Below are 17,117 nucleotides of genomic sequence, written 5' to 3'. Positions count from 1 at the left end.
CCCCCTCGAGCCGCCTCGCCTCCTCAGGCGGCAGTGGGAGACGCTGGGGGGGGGCGGGCAGGCAGCGCGCAACCGCCGCGGCCCCACCCTCGCGGCAGCCGCCCCGCGGGGCGGGGCGGGAGCGCGGGGCTGGGGGCAGCTGGGGCGCGGCGGAGGCAGCTCTGAGGGGACGGCGGCAGCGGCCATGGCAGATCACGAAGCGGGGATCGCGCCTAAGGCCCGGCGGGCGCAAGGTAACCACGGTAGCGGGGAGGGGGGCTGTCCCCAGGCTCTCCGGTTGCTCTTTCGGTTTTAACTATTATTTTATTTAGTCGCTGAGGAAAGTTTGCAGATCCTTCACCAAGTTAATCCCGCGGAAGGGTTGAGGAGCGGTTCCGCTTCGCCTTCTGGGCAGCCTCCCGCTTTCCTCAGCCCCCAGCAGCTCCGCGGGCCCCGCCGCGGGGGCCGCCGCCTCCCCCGGAGCCCCCCCCGCCCCGAGGCCCCGGCGCAGGCCGGGCCCCGCCGGCCCCTCCGCGGCTTCCCCGGCTACCGGGGGCGCTGAGCCCGCCCGCGGCGGGACGGGGCCCGGCAAGTGGTGTTGCCCAACAGCGCTTCACATCCATTGAGAACCGCTTCGCATCTTATTGAGAAATAGCGGAGGGGAAGGTAGAAGAGCACGGCTGAGAGTTGGCCCTAATTGCGTAACTTGGGAGGTTTTTTGTGTGTTTTGTTTTCCTGTACGGTAACTCGGGTCCCTAAGGGGAAAGCTAAACAAATAGTTAAGAGCAGAGTCATCAGAAGTAATCTCTGAGGCCCTACACCAGCTCGTGAGAACAAAAAGAATTTGGGGACTGGTTGTTAACACCGCTAGTGCTTTTCACTTGGGCAAAACGTTAGATAGGCGTGACTGGAGGAAGTGATAAAAGTCAATTATATTTCCTCGACTGGGGCAATGAAGCTGTAGTTAATTTTTACTTCTTGGTATCGTTATTCTAGTGGGTTTTGGCCTTTCAGTTAGTAGGTGTGAGTGTAACCCGGGTCGGGAAGTTTTGGAGATGATGCACTAAAATAACACAACGAACATTTCTGTCCTTGGGAGCGGCAGGGTTTTCCTGTTACCTGCGTTGTTCAGAAACAGACGACACAAAAGTCATGATTTATTTTGTGGTTTTGTTAGTTGCAACTGGAGAAGGAAGTGTATTTATAAGATCGCTTTATATACGAGGGCTTTGGTTAGGTAATCTGAGTTGTTGTATAAATAACTGTAGATCTATTTGGGCCCCATGCCTAATGGCACATGCTAGTTCTTGTATCCTTGGAGAGGATCTACATTTCATTCTGTAAGTATGTAGTTATTAATACCTAACAGTGCTCACCCTGATGCTAACCTTGTCTGGGACTCGGCAAGCCTTTCCCTCTACGTGCTACTGAGCTTGTTTCTTCTGTAGTTACTGTGTGATGTGTTGTTTTGGAGGCTAAAGCTGGCTACCGCTTATTTTTGTCATAATAAAGTATCTGCGGAGTAAATGGCATTAGACATAATTTTGGTTATTAGATGTAATAATGGGCTGTTTCCCATGTGAAATGCTTTGAGAAGCATCTGAAAAGACACTCAGTTCTCACTGAAAGTCGTATTCCTTATTATTCCTGATTGTTTGCTGATTAGCAAACAGTTGAATAACTGTCGTAGAATAACACTCTTCAGTCATTCTCAGAGTATCCCACGTTTGACCGAGCAGCGTGAAAGTGGAGATCTCTTACCTAGTATCGCTTGCCTTGTATTCAGTCCGGTTGATCTCCTGTATGCAAATCTGGTGGGTGGTTTGCACAGTTGTGGGGGAAGGTCCCTTCCTCTCATGGTAGCTAGGAGTCTTGCACACTTCTGCTATTTGACAGTGATGTGCTTGTCCAGATCGTGTAGTCTTTGCAGAAGAAGATAAATTGCAAGTGGAGTGTATGCCACACCTCAAGCGGTAATGAGAACTTCCCTCTTCCATCTCAGCCTCCAGGGCTAAGTGTTTATTATATTTTGTTAATACTGTTTGATGATCCAAGTGACAATTTCTTGCTAAAGTAACGGTAACTGTTCCAGTCAGCCTTAAAGGGATCGATGGCTGATTCAATTAATTTTTTTTAATATTCTTTCTCCTTGTGGTTTATTTCTTAGAGAGGTACATAATCTATTGCAAGACTGTCCACAAATAAGATTCCTCTGATTAAATTCCAGGTGTGAGTTTTTAATATCTTTATAATAAAAGAGCGAGAATATCGCAAGAGTTTGAACTGAAGCTGTAGGGGTATATGACAGAGTGCTTAGCACTTTAGAAAATCAAGCAAGAGAGAACCAAAGTTGAGTGTCTAGAGTTACTGCAAGTTAAAAAATGGACTTTCTGCCTGTTGGTGCCTCATCAACATCTGCAGCATGGAGAAGTGCTTCACCACTGACTTTTAATTAAGCCTTGCAACTCTTCTGGGTCAATAGTTGCTTTTAAATCATAGCTATTTGTGATAGCTGAAGTTGTGGAGAGAGGTTATTAAACATTTGTATTTAATAAAATATTAGAATACTAATACTACTTATTTTCAAGTAACTGATTTATTTGTAGGCTATTTTTTTATAGCTCATATTCCTGTATTGATATGGCTAGTTCAAATGTACTTTTTGAGACTGAAATTGATAATTTCTTTGCAAATTTAAAATCTCTCGCTGTTATGGAAAAAATTAGTTTTGTTCCACATATGCTACCTTTAGCATGTTATTCCAGCAGCTAGTTGCATATATCTATCTGCTCAAAAAATCCTAACCTTAACACTGTTTCTAAGAGAAAAGATGATAGTTATGAATTGCTTGAGATTAAAGCCAGTTTTCGCTTTTAATCAGAGGCCTAGCCGATACCTGGTATCTCTGTGTTTAATCCCTTGGAATGATATAATATTTTGCAATTCCCTAAACTCTATTTGAAATAAACTTGAAGCTTTAAAACCTTTTAAGGAAGGAAAAAATATGTGTACATATCTAAAAGAATGTACCGTTTCTGGAACAGGGACTTTGAATGTTAATGGTAACTTCGGGTGAATCTGCAGCACCCATGTTTTGTAAGTAGTTTGACTTTTAGTTAATTAAATGAGTTCTAGGGTGTGTATTTTCTCATTCTTTTTAGTCTAGTTTAGTCCAGAAAATTACGTGAATGCTGGATGTCCAGACCTGAAGGGATTCTCTTTGTCTGTTAATGTCATGACTTTGGATCATTTCACGTATCTGACATCGCTGCATGTGTGTACGGCAGTCAGCGCCATAGAGGATGACGGAGTTGATGGAGGAACAAGATGGGTGGAGGTCCGTCTTATAATGAAACGAACATTGTCTTCCTACAAGGAAAGGAAATAAACTAGGAAATATGAATGGATTTTTCTTTTTAAATATATATATGTCTTTAAAAGTAATAAAGGTCACACGAAAAGTTAAGCAGGAGTGCTAAAGAAGCAATTGTGCTACAGTGCCGAAGCCTTCCAGTTGCACAGTTGCTCAAGAATGTTTGCATTTTTTATTGGTTGCCTTGATTTGCACACCAACAGCCTGCTATAAATTCAAGTTGTGGACTTGTCTGGTTTTTAACTTAGAAGAAAATTCCAGTGGAATGGTTAGAGGTGGTGGAGTCGGGCTTGTTCTGGCATAAGTGGGGCTTTGAGCATCTTTTCATGGCCAACGGAGAATAGTTGAAAGGGAGTCGATGTTTTCATCATTAAAGAATATTATTTCTTAATATAAATTATTCCTGATTAATTGATTAATAACATGATTAACTGATTATTAATGACAGTTCTGTGATGAATAGTAACAGCTATAATACGATCATCTGTTTGTCTTTTTCTTTCATGATTACATTTTCTAGGCCTTGTCTCTGCAAGTAGTAGCGCCTTTAAAATGAGGGACAGCTCCCAACAGCAATAGCAGTGGAGAAAATGCAGTGTGCTCTCTACGTTTTAAACATCGTCTGCGTTTTTGGTGGTGTCTGTTTTTTGAAGCCATGACATTGTTTTTCTCATTGCTTTTTAAGCAGCTGCATACATTACAGTATATTAATATTTAAATATGTATCCCCAGCGATTATTGTTAATGACCATGCATCTGTTGTATGAGCAAGGTTTTGGTTTTGTTGTTTTGTTTTGTTTTTTCTTTGGGAGGAGTAAATTTCATTTTTCCTTTTTGAGTTTCATTATATAATGGTATCAGAAATGTCACATGAGGAGTCTGGCTTAGGGAGAAGCCAAACCCAGCTCTCTAGAGCTCCCAGGCAGAACTCTTACTACAAAACCATTTTTCCTTATTTCTTACTCTAGTTCTCTTTAGCTACTCTTGAATGCTACAGATGTAGCTAAGAAATAAAAGACAAGCTTTTTATTCTTGCTTTGCCTCTGGATCACAAAGTATGCTGAAAGTCTGTTTTCAGTAGTTCTCTAGTTGTTTTGTGGGGACTTAGTGAAAAGAATATCTCTTTGAGCTGTTCTTTGACACTGCCTGCCAAAACCAGATATGTTTTGTCTCTGTTAAAAGATGCACATATGTGATGGGTGAAAGAGGGCTGGGAGGTGGTCTGCTGTAGCCAGCACTTAGTGTGGTGTAATATCTTTTTTTTTCCAGCACGTTGGCTGGGCAGGGATATGCATTGTCTGTGAGAGGTGCATCCGAGGCTGTGTGTTATACCTGGCAGTCTCATTTCCGTGCTGTTGAACTAGCTGCTATTTAGAATCCAGTATCAACGAGCCTGACTGAGAAATCTGGCAAGAATGGCCCATTGATGAAGTTATCCAAGTCCCATGAAGGAGATGTTCAAAAACTGCAATAAGAAAGCTCATTCCACAGATGCCAATCACGTTTCTTGTATTTCATATAGTTTTTCACGTGACGGCATCTCTCTCACTTTTTGTATTGTGCAATATACCACATGATGGGACGATCACTGTTGATAAATAAAGCGTGCGCTTACTCAGTCTTGAAATTTTACATTATTTGAGTTGTGACTTCTACCTTCACGTTCAACAGGGAAGCAAATGGATTTTTTTTTTTTTTCCGTGCTGTAGTTCTGGTAAGAGCAGGCAGGTGGTTGGTGGTGAAAACTTGATGTTAAACTGTAGAGTAGAACTGAAGCAGGATCCTCAGCTCCTTTAGGTTTATAAAAGTTATTAAGTAAAAGAGAGAAGGAGACTTTTCCTCCCTATCAGTGTAGATTGTGAATACTTTTTATGGTTTTAGGCTGACTAATACCTTGTTGCTAAATGGAAGGTAATGTTCCCTTCACTAATGACTTTACAGATGTTGCTTAATGCTGACAGCTGCTTAATACCGGTATGTGTAGGTAATGCATTTCCTTGACTTTCACAGAAGACCTGGAAATTACTCCTTTAATCTGGTATTTCCACTACGTAATAACCTGTGAGGGAGTATCTTTAGGTAACTTTCTGTAGAGGAACTTTAAAATGACACATGATATGACACGTCCTTGATTGAGGGCTATTACACTGGCGTGTGACAGGCATCAAATTATAGATAAGATAGCCAACTGGCTTCAGAAGCTTTGAGTAACTTCATAAAGTTCAAGATACCATGTGAGACAAAACCTTATTATTCTCCACCACCTCCATATTCCATCTTGCGTGAAAGGCTAGGAGTAGCTCCAAGATGCACAATCAGTGAAGAGAGGACTGGAATCTTCAGTATTGGTTCCCAGTTATTTTTCTGACTTCTATGACTTTAGTCAAATGTTGCAGATCTAAATTTGCGAAGTATATACTATTATTTGCTATTACTCACTTTCAAGGTTAGTGTTCTCTCGTGACTGATCTGTCTCACTTCCCTCTTTATCCAAGGCATACACTGCTAAAGCTGAGCTCAGTTGTGGACACAATAAAATGCTTACTCCTGTATCTGCAGTTGTTAAAATCAATGGATATTTTTCAGAATCAAGATTTTGCTTTATAACAAAATAGGTTCTACTTAAAATAACTGTTAGGGTGGAGACTCGGAGACTTACTTCTTATAACTGGCCAGTTTTGTTGTACAAATTGAATTGTAGTTGTGTTTGGTGAATACAGAAAACAATTCATTAGATAATTCCAGGTAGAACTAAACTAAAACTTCTAGATTCTTCAATGCAGTTTCTTTTTAAGAAAGCTGGTGAATGCAGTCCATTCGATAACAAGACTCCAGTCCTTTAAGTGTTTGTGGCATTGATCAAGGTAGGATAACGTTTGCGTATTTGCAGTACTGTAAGGGGGTATTTACAGTTCAGCAAAATCAGGAAGTGTGGTCCTGAAGCAACATTCTTTCATCTAAATGTGAGAATTGTGTTTTTCTAAGCTTTGGGGGTGCTCCTTGGCATTTCGTACTTTTGGCTTTTTAAAGGATGGAGCGAGAAGGATGAATTTCAGTACCTCCACAGCAGGAATGTGATGGTTGTGAGTGCTTGGTTTCACCCTGGGTTATCCCCGCTTGGCAACGGGCTCCTGGCAGCCTGTTAGGAGTCTTAGCTGGCAGGGTAAGAAGCTTCCTGTAGCTTTATGAATGCTTCCCAGCACGTCTGCATTTTGTCATGGTGCATTGCCTTTTTTTGCTGTGTAGTATTTGAAACCACTAGCTCTTGTTATTTGCTGATTCTGGAAATACCTGCAGTTGGTGTCGTTTCATGACAGAGAACTATCATGTTTGTTTTCTAAGCATAAGGAGTCTTTGGCCAAGAAATGCTTTATAGAGACTTTATTTCATGTCCAGCTAATCTTGTACTGCACCTTATCCTACTTCCCAGATACAATAGTTCTGAGAATGGTGGTTTTCTTAGATCTACACCTATGACAGCTGGAACATAAACCAAATTCTGAATGTCCTGTCACGAGAGTGGATAGGCCATGGGGTATTTGCATTTCACTCATTGAGCAAGTGTTGCTCTGACTTCCTTAGACAATAAAAGAAGAGGATTTTTACTGCTGCCTACTGGTCATCCTGCTGGAGAAGACTGGGGAAGAGGGAGGCAGCTCAGAGTCTATACTTAAATGTTAGCATACTTCATTCTGCATAAATGTTACTGGGACCGCATTCTGCCCTCGGCTGTCTTGTTCAACTTCTAGACCCTAGTGAAAATGAAAGCAGAATTTGGCTTTGAATTTGACTTCTGATCTAAACCTAACGAGTTTGGCCAGAGGAGTAGTGCTAACAGTGGCTTATCTCAAGGAATATTCAACATAAATATCCAATTGTAGGCACTTTCTTTAACAGGCACTCTTGGTTTTAAAAATCTGAAAATTTCTGCTCTTTTCTTGCAGATGACTCCGATACTGGCCTTGGTTTGTGTGGATGGATCCTGGTGATCACTTCACTTTTTTTCACTGTTATTACGTTTCCTATATCAATCTGGATGTGCATAAAGGTAAAATTGTTCACTGCTAAATTGGATTAAAACTTTAAGCAATGCAGATGCTTCCTAGTGGTTATTATTGTTCTCTATTTTATTTATTTGTTTTTAACACAAATTAACTGTTCTTTCCTGAACGATAACAGAGAGTATAAAGCAGACTCCAACATTTCAGTGCATTAATCTTCAAACAAAAAAGAAAAGTGTGATTACAGAATTTAGACAAAACGATTTTTGCATTGACATCTTTTCTACATCTACCCAGTTGTCATTAGTATATAAGCTAGTTTGGAAGATCCGAATAATTGCAAGAATGCCTAATTACTCTTGGAAGACGGATATTTTAATTTTTTATTTTTTTTTAAGGAGATGTCTCCCTATATATGTATGTGTGTAAATATGAAGTATGTAAATAGAAATATGTAAGTATGTGGCTGTATGTGACAGATTCTTAGAGAATGTGTCATCTGTGATCGCTTTGAGCTTGATGTTTTCGGTTTCCAGACCGGAGGAAATAACTCCTGCTTTGTTTTGGCTAATATACTGCATCAGGATTAGAGCTGGAAAGATCTCTGCTGGGTCACGTACGCTGCACTTTGTTTTTTTTGTTGCCAGGATATTCCTGAGGGCTTCTTCTAGTGCTTGGTCCTGCCCAGATGACATGCTGTTGCTTCTGCTGTTGATAGATGGTGCCGCAGTCTGAAGAATGTTTCTTGTGGAATATTGTTCTCATTGTTCCTCTTGCTGTTTGCTTTTTGACAATAACGTTTAGGCTAAAATTCTCAAAAGCAGCCAGTATAGAAATGAAATGTAATGTATGTTACGTTTAAGACTTAGACTAGACTAGTCTTAGACTAGTGTATACATAGTGTCTTAGACTAGTGTACACATAGTTTGGAATCCATCACATGGCTTCTGGAAACCCTTGCGTGACCTCCAACTATTTATTACAGATTATAAACGAATACGAACGAGCCATCATATTCAGACTTGGACGCATCTTAAAAGGGGGAGCAAAGGGACCGGGTATGTCGTGGAGAGCACTCTTAATATTTGTTCTAATTAAGTAATCGGCAAAATAATAGCTGTCTAGAGACGTTGCATTAGACTGGCGAATGGATTTCTCAAGAATTTTGTAACTTCCAGTAAGAGGATATGTTGCTTTATATGGAGAAGACAGTACACTAATTATCTGTGAGCCTTACCCAGATCTCCTTAGTTAATGCATGGTCTTCAAGTAGAATCAAAAGCACAGAATGCGAAGAGAGCAGTAATGGCATCAAATGTGCCATTTTAAAAAAAGAAGTTTAGTATGTCAGTTAAAACCCAAACAGTCTGAAAGCCTCGATGTTCTTCAAAAGAAATAGAAGCAATTAAATTATTTGATAGTTTTGAAAAGTTTCCTGTGTGTATTAGAAATTCTGATGAGATCTGAAAGAATGTTATTTTCAGCTGTTGCTCCTGCTGCTCAAAGTGACAGAAGGGGGCAATAGCTTCTCTCTTTGTTTTCATCCAGATTTTGCAATACTTCCACATTGCTGTAAAGTTGCGGAATTACAGTGATCCACCAGAACAAAAGGAGGTTGATAGTTTCTGCTTGCCAGAATTAGGCCCCACAAGTAACTGGGACAAATTTTCAAAAGTAGCTGTTAACAATTCTGGGTTTTTTTCCCAAATGTTAAAGATCTCTATTAAATAAGTTAGTCCTGAATAAAGTGAAGTTTCTCAGCATGATTTTTTGAAAATCTTATCCTGGTTTGAAAGCCACTAACGAACATGCTGCTGAGCTTGTTACGGAGGGGGCTGTACAGCTGCAATGGCTGGATTTAAGCTTATTTCTGTAGCAGGTTTCATCTGTTTTAATGACCCATTCTCACATCTTCTTGAATGGATTTCTTGGTACAGGTTTGTTTTTTGTCCTGCCCTGCACAGACAGCTTCATCAAAGTTGATATGAGGACCATCTCTTTTGATATTCCTCCCCAAGAGGTGAGTTTGCACTTGCCTTTGTATCTGCTAAAGCATTTGCAGAATTTTTTGCACTTTCTTTTTCCTTTTCCCCTCTCAGTATTGGGTAGCGTGTAGTTTTAATGTAGATTTCTTGTGCAGGTTCAATGTATTGTGAGGAATACATATATCCTTTAGTAATATCATTCAATAAGAGAAGATCACTGAATGCAAACAAATTATGCTGTCCTGTAAGGACCAAACAAGGTAACTTAATACTGCCTAAGACCTAGAATGGGAGCAGTTTGGAATGAAGACTGCTGGACTTCGTGTAACAGTCTCTAATTGTTTCTGTGAAATCTGAAAGATTTCCAGAAGCAGCAGTGACCTTTCCTATACCAATTTATCTAGATGTATAAACTAGCTAAAATAATGGGATGAAATTATCATAGACATCAAATGCTGTTAATAGCAACTCAGGGTAATGGCAACTCCACTCCCTTACGTGGGTTTTGTGTACATGTTGCTTCTGTGTCCTGCTATGCACAGGAACATTATGAAGGTGTACCGCTCCTAATGTCACCTGATGTCTTTCAGTTTGAAGGTCCTAAAGACCAAAAACATTACTTTTATTTCTAGTCTGTTTTTCCTTGGACATCTTGATTTTTTTAGCCAAATCTCTCCACAGCACTAAGCTAGCTGAACTCAATGGATAACAACTCAATGGATAACAACTAATTGATGCCAACTCAGTGGATAACAAAAGAATAAAAAACAGCTAGCCCTCTAAAAATAAGTTCGTGAACAATTGTATGTTGATGATTATAACTGTATCCCTCATGTATCTGGTGTATTTTGCAAGACAGAGATGCTTGACACAACCTGTCTGGTACATCTGTTTCCTGTCATATTTGCTAGTTGGTTTATTGCTCATCATTAGGTGCAGATTTAGACAAATGGCAACTGTCGTGGTACACTCTGAAGGGTAATTGGTAGAAACCTAATCACTGGCAGGCAAAATGGGCTTGCAGCTGGTGATGTGTCATTAGTGCAGCCATCAGTTCTACAGGTTTTTTTCTGATTTGATTAAATTATGCTTATGGATGTAGGTTTGTTTGTGTTCCGTAGGTAAAAGCAGAAATATATTTTTATTTGTTCAACATGATTTCTGTGCGTGCTACTCATTCTTTGTTTATCTTACGCTATTATGAAAAGCTGGCTAAAATATGTAGTTTGGGGAAGGACAGAGCAGGTAAGTCTTGAAGGTTAAGTAGCTCACACGTCCCCCTCTCTTGTCAAACAACATAATAGTAATTGTCTAATATGGAATTAGGACACCTCTTGTCATGGTCGTGCAGCATATTTCAGTCTCTTTTTAACTTAACTTTAAAATATAATTAATATTACTGCTTCTTTCTGGTGTACCCTCTTCTAAACCTTCAAGAATATCTGTCTTTACCTTTGCAAGTACATCTTTTAACATACAGGTGTTAAATTCTGTAAATCACTTGAATCTAGCTCTGAGGATGTTCACAAATTGGATTTCCTCTGCAACTTGTCTAGAAATCACCACATACTCATTTAGTAGTACAAGGTGGCATTTCACTCAGAAGTACCTCCAAGAAGGACCATGAACTGCTAGATAATAATCTAATTAAATGTTGAAGTGAGGCTGACACCCATGCAGCTGAAATACATCAGGGCATTGGGACAGGCAAAACCAATTTTGTAGGTAGCTAGACACACTTCAGTGAAACCTGCCGGTCTTTCGTAAAAGCCCTCGTGGGCATGGCTCGCCGTTTCTCTAAGCTTCGTTACATGCGGATATCCTTTTTTACAAAGCTTCTGCAATTCTATGAAGTAACTTACACAGCCATTGCTGTGCCCGAGTCTGTAGCGTTGGCCATTCCTATGTTGTGGAATAAGCAGTAATTGAGAACTGCCTTCAGCTAGTCACACCTGCAGTACAGGAAACTCTCATTTGTGATGTTTCTTTGAAAGTGCAGCTGAAGTACGCTCCCTCTTCCCTCACCGCTTTTTAAATAGGTTGCCTGTTTTGCCCTTGTTTTATAAACTGACACACCTGCAGAGTTATGTCTTGCTAAATCAATAGTCTTGTGACTGAAGTTAAATGCAAGTAAAAATCTAATGTGTCCTATATTTGCAATGATACTTATTATTAGCCTTTTTTCTCTGTACAGAAACATCACATGAGCCTCGCTCACAAATGTTTCCAGTGTGTGCTCTTAACCAGAGTGCTTTAACCCATTTTGAGCATAGTGGTCCCATATCCCCATCTCTGCATTTAAACAAAATAACTTTGCGTGCTAGTGTTCTTGGAGCCTTTTCTGTTACCTTGGTCCTTCATTATGCATACCGCTTGCATACAAGAGTACAGTCAGCCTTGCATACAGGTACAGTCAGCCTGCATCTTACGCATCTGTTCTAATAAGCCTCACTGAAATATAGCGGGGGGACCTACCTGGTTATGATACGTTGCTAGTTTCAGAATGACAGGTTAAAGTTTCCCAGGTGAAAAAGCATACCAGAATACATGGTGTACATTGTTTCTCTTTTTTTTTTTTCCTGTCACTTGTATGAATTGCAGGTGTCTCTGTGAATTTGAAGAAGTGAGTTAGAAATAACATAATGGCAAAGCTAACGGAATCTGTTTTTCAATGAGAAGTGTTCTAATCCCATATTTAGTCTTAGCTTTGCAGAGCTATACTGGAAGGTTTGTGCATCTGTACATAGACATGTTGACGTGCAGCATATGTGTATAAGACCTTTTGTTTTCAAGACGGTTGCTTTACCCTGGAAAAACTAGGAGTTTGTCTAGTAAAACAAATATGTAATTGTCATATTCAATAAATATATGCTTAATTATTATATGCTTTCCCCATTGCTTTTTAGATCTTGACCAAGGACTCTGTGACAGTTAATGTAGACGGAGTGGTTTATTACAGAGTTCAGAATGCCACCCTTGCTGTAGCAAATATCACAAATGCTGACTCAGCCACCCGTCTTCTAGCACAGACTACTTTGAGGAATGTTCTGGGGACCAAAAACCTTTCTCAGATTCTCTCTGATCGTGAAGAAATTGCACACAGCATGCAGGTATGAACAGCTTTACCTAAGCAATCCATCAAACAATCAGTTAAGTAGCAATCCCATGGATAACATACAGGTCAGGATTTATTTTACCTTCTAAGGGATAACCCAAATTGTGATTTGGAGCTTTAGACAAAACCCTATCAAGAGCTATTGGGATGGCATTCCGTATAATAAAAATGTGTGACTAAAGCAATAATGGACCAGTGGGGCTAGCAAGTGGGAACGAGGGGTACAGGAGAGGAGGGCTTCCCTGGACCGTTATGTCAGTACTCCGCTGTTGAAGGAAATTATGCCACAGAATTCCTTCCATATATTAATCAAGCTCTGGGGTGTTTTTGTTAGTTTACAACAGTTATGCTTTTATAATTATCAAATCATAATATAAATACTAAAGCCCTTGAAGTCCAAGAATTGTGAGATAATTCATTTGGTTTATTGGTCATTCTTCAGATTTGGACATTTGTTTGCAGCCAGGTAGATGGCTTAACTTAATTGTCCTGCCTTATATAGGCCACCCTTGATGAGGCAACAGATGATTGGGGCATTAAGGTGGAACGTGTGGAGATCAAGGATGTGAAATTACCTGTCCAGCTGCAGAGAGCAATGGCTGCAGAAGCAGAAGCTGCCCGGGAGGCGAGAGCTAAGGTAATATCAACGTGTGGGTTTGGGTTGGTTTGTTTGTTTGTTTTCTCCGTCATGAATAATTCAATGGAGTGATATAGAGGATGAAGATTCTCAGCCAGATTGTGTTGTAGCAATTAGGAGTGCAGGGCAGGGGGTTTGTGGATTTGTGTCTGGGCGCTTGCTCTGCTTCATCCTAGATCATGCAGGTGAGATTTCCTTCAGAAACACAGGATCTCAATTTTTTACCACACTCTAAGAACAAATGATAAACAGAACAATTTTGAGGTTGTTAGCTGGAGCCTGCAGTGAATTAGAAGCCAAACTTACTTCCAGCTTTTTCCTGACTAGCCCTGATTTTAGGCAAGTCCTTTGTTTTCTGTTTGTTACTTCATATGAGAAATAAAACAGGTTTAATACTTAGTTTTGTTACCGTTAAGCTGACCAGTGATCAGTTTGGTCGTAACATCTTATTCCCTTCTGATGTGGGAGAAGGTGATACTAAATATTGAAGTTTGGAGTAAAAATCCTCAGGGGCAGTTAGAGCTGTCCTTTTCTAGGACTAGGCAAGTTAGCTTTCTCCCTTAGTGTTCTGTGCCCCACAGTGTGTGTCCTCTGGTCGTTTGTTAATCCTGTCTTGAAAACTTACTTTGACCTCCACAGATGCAGCTGTAGAGTCTGTTTTTAAAACAAACAAACAAAAAAAAAAACCCTAGCTGTCCAAAAAAAGTTTTTTTTGGTAGACTAAGCAGATAGGTGAGGGTTTCTGATAGGTATTAGTGGTCTGTCAAGCTGCCTGCCCCCAAAAATGGAACTTGCATTCTAAATACTAAAAACTTGTCTTGGCAAAGGGAGGTTTACTGGAGTTCATCTGATGCCATGAAAGTTACATCTAATCTTATGATGTTCATCTCACATAAGCACGTGCGGGTGATTTTTATGTACATACATATGACTGATTTTCATATCCGCCATTAATTAGGAGTTTCATTAACTTTAACCTATCTTTAGTTTCTAATTAAAAAATTTGGGTTTTGTTTTCATGGGAAATAAATGCTAAACTGAATTTCATCAGGGGGCTAGCAGTTATTAAATGTGAAGTTGGTGGGGCACCTAGGAAAAGATCTTTAAGCCTACATTAGTGCTCCGAGTATTAAGTTCTACATATTTGTTTTGAAGCTTAATTACTTTGTGATTATTTTTTTATTATTATTTATTCTGATATTTAAAAGAATATTATGCCCTTGCAATAGAATTCTGTAGGGGAAATATGCACTTGCCTGTGCTGACACACATGTAAATTGCCTCACCAGTAACTTACCTGTTAAAACAGTGCCATCCTCCGATCCAGCTGTCCTTTACAAACACTCAGAAAATATTTGTATTGTCCCAATGCAGAAGGGTCCTACTTGTAAAGAAATGCATGACCACAAATCTATCCCTAATGAAGGAATAAAAAGGTATTTTCCCAGTAAAGAAACATGCCATTCACCTGTCAAGCCCTTGTAGAGACAAAAAAATACAGCTTTAAATAAAAGGTATTTTCAGATACACGGGGAGTACGTTCTGGTTTTGAGAGGCAGTGCCAAAAGAAGCACAGAAGAAGTTTCTGAAAATAGAACAAATGCACCCATTGCATTTTCAAGACATGGTGCCAGCTTTTGTGATCTGGCATCTTGATATGGAACGGGAGGAAAACGGGCCCGCAGGGCCTTGAAAGCAGGCAGGATTAGCTTATGTCTGAGCGAGAGAAAAGGCAGAACTGGTGAAAGAACATGGTAAGGGGAAGTCACTTGATCAAAGCTATGAGCAGTGTCTTTTTGGTATATGACTTAAGGCTGAAGTCATCCTACAGATTTCTAGTTTATTACTGTGCCGGAATGAATTCCATTTTATCCATTTTGCTTCCCCAGGTAATTGCAGCTGAGGGTGAGATGAATGCTTCCAGGGCCCTGAAAGAGGCGTCCATGGTTATTACGGAGTCCCCTGCTGCTCTTCAGCTCCGTTATTTGCAGACCTTGACCACCATTGCTGCGGAAAAGAACTCCACCATTGTCTTCCCATTGCCCATAAATATGCTGCAGGGCATCATAGGTGCAAATCGCTAGGTAGGGTGGGAGGAGAGAGTTTGGGGTGGGTGTTTTTGCTGCAGCAAATGTTTGCAACGCTGAATTCCCTGTGTATTGTAGCTTATGGTGGTGTTAACAAAGTGGATTTGCTGAGGAACCTCTTTTGTTTTACTAAATGTGTTATAAAATTTTATGTAATGTTTGTGAATATGGACAATCAAAATTATTTTAAATTGAAAATCTTAAAATGAGTACAAGCAGATATCTTAAATAAGCACGTATCCTTGCTATCCTGGATGGGACACCTTTAATCTATAACCTCCCACTTTCAAATAGTATATAAAAGCACGTGTGGTGAAGATGAGATGATCCAACATTTGGAAAGAGAAGTATTCCTTTTAATAAATGGGTCTGTAGCCCTGCAAGAGAAACGGAACAGCCCTAGCTGTATTCTCTTGGAGTGTAGCTGTATGCGATGAAGTCATCTGATGGCTGTCATGTGGATCGGTTCTCTAGCTTACACGAGGGAAAGTAATGCAAGATGATATAGGAGTGAGAATACTATACTGGGTACTTCTGAAAATCGGGCTCATATTCCCTAAAATAGTCCCCCATTCATGAGAAACAGTTGTTAGCCAGTGTTGCTGAAGTGGAACTTTCCATGTCTGTTCTGCCACGCAGAAATGGCATAAACATGCTGTAGTTATGGATACAATATGCTTGCAGTCACCGATGGGCTGTTCTGTTGTTACGGTGGTGTGCCTGTATAGACTCGTGCTTCTTTAGAGCACTGAAAAGTTGTTGGGTCTGCCTTTATCTGTCTCTCTTAAAAATGATTTTAAAAAGCCAAAGTACCGACTCCTGCATTTTATCCAGGTGTAAAACCTGCTTCTCTAGGAAGTAAGGTCTCTGTGATTAGCGGGGGGTGGTGATCTTCAACAGAAGATGCTGTATCATTTATGTATCTGTTCTAACAAATTAGTGCTTTACCTGTTGATGCTGCTTCTGAGCAGACCTGTAGTATTTGTTGTGACACTAAGGGCTTATACTTAATACCAAAACCATGTAATCTTCAGTTCATGTAGTCTTGAGCTGTAAGTCTGCTAAACTGTATTCATATTTTGTACCTGTTCAGCAGATGTAATTACAGATTAAAATGAGAAGAATTAGAGCCTGCATGGGCGGGGAGGCTCTTTAGGCTGCCACCACCACTGAGTTTGGTCTTTAATTATCCTACTATTCTAATTATTCATCTGGTCTTTAATTATTGGGAGGTGGCAATGAAAATGAAAAGCCAAGATCGATGATATAAGTGCCCTTCTCACGCCGGCCAGCATAAAGTTCCTAACTTGTTTTTTATCACCCTTCTGCTACGATCGTTCTGCATTGACAGGTATTTTAGGGTAAGGGCTGTTTAACTGTGCCTTGATACGCTGTGCCTTTGTCACTGTTGAGAAAGTAAGGGCTTGAGCCAGTTGGTGCTGTTTCTCTTCTACCTGTTTGCTGTGAGCTTTTTTTTTCCCTCTGCATCATAAAAGCCATATACCTGTCTGCACGTCTTTGTCATTTCTTCCGTTAATGTAAGCTGAACTTGACTTTTTGCTGGGGCTGGGGGAGAAATACGGTTAACAAAGATGTAATAATTAGCATTACTGTGCTCACGCACTTGAAGTGGGAAAGAGAGTAACTGCACAGCTCGAGGTTAATCCTCAGGGAAGATGAGTGAATTGGTAACTCCCGCTGTTGCTGCCGTAGGTGGCCACCCCTGTGAATTCTTGTTGACACCAAGAGCATGCTTTTTGCTCTCAGCCTGAATAAAAAAACATGCTGTTTACTCATGAGTGACTTTCTGGAAAAAGTAGAATACTGTTAATTTATCAGGGTCTTAAATGCCAATAATTCTGATGAGGGGAAAGCAAAACAACCCCAAAAACCATTAAGTAACCATTTAGTAAAAAGTGCATGTGCAAAAGATGGCACGA

General features: G+C 40.3%; 1 protein-coding gene across 2 annotated transcripts; it reads left to right on the top strand.

Moving 5' to 3' along the window:
• The first annotated feature begins 88 nt into the window (after positions 1–88).
• On the top strand, positions 89–16,969 carry STOM (stomatin). 2 transcript variants are annotated; one of them, XM_075519938.1, is made up of 7 exons: positions 89–233; positions 7,297–7,400; positions 8,339–8,411; positions 9,291–9,373; positions 12,245–12,448; positions 12,956–13,090; positions 14,980–16,969. In XM_075519938.1, exons 1-7 carry the CDS (start codon positions 185–187, stop codon positions 15,172–15,174), a joined length of 843 nt encoding a protein of 280 aa, XP_075376053.1. In that variant the 5' UTR covers positions 89–184; the 3' UTR covers positions 15,175–16,969. The 2 variants fall into 2 exon arrangements, with proteins under 2 accessions (XP_075376053.1, XP_075376052.1); XM_075519937.1 differs by having other exon boundaries at positions 102–242.
• Positions 16,970–17,117: the final 148 nt, after the last annotated feature.

The sequence above is a fragment of the Mycteria americana genome, chromosome 17 (assembly GCF_035582795.1).
Source record: "Mycteria americana isolate JAX WOST 10 ecotype Jacksonville Zoo and Gardens chromosome 17, USCA_MyAme_1.0, whole genome shotgun sequence".
Taxonomy (NCBI): domain Eukaryota; kingdom Metazoa; phylum Chordata; class Aves; order Ciconiiformes; family Ciconiidae; genus Mycteria; species Mycteria americana.
The sequence above is the reverse complement of the archived record's forward strand: the minus strand, read 5'-3'. Positions and strand labels throughout refer to the sequence as shown.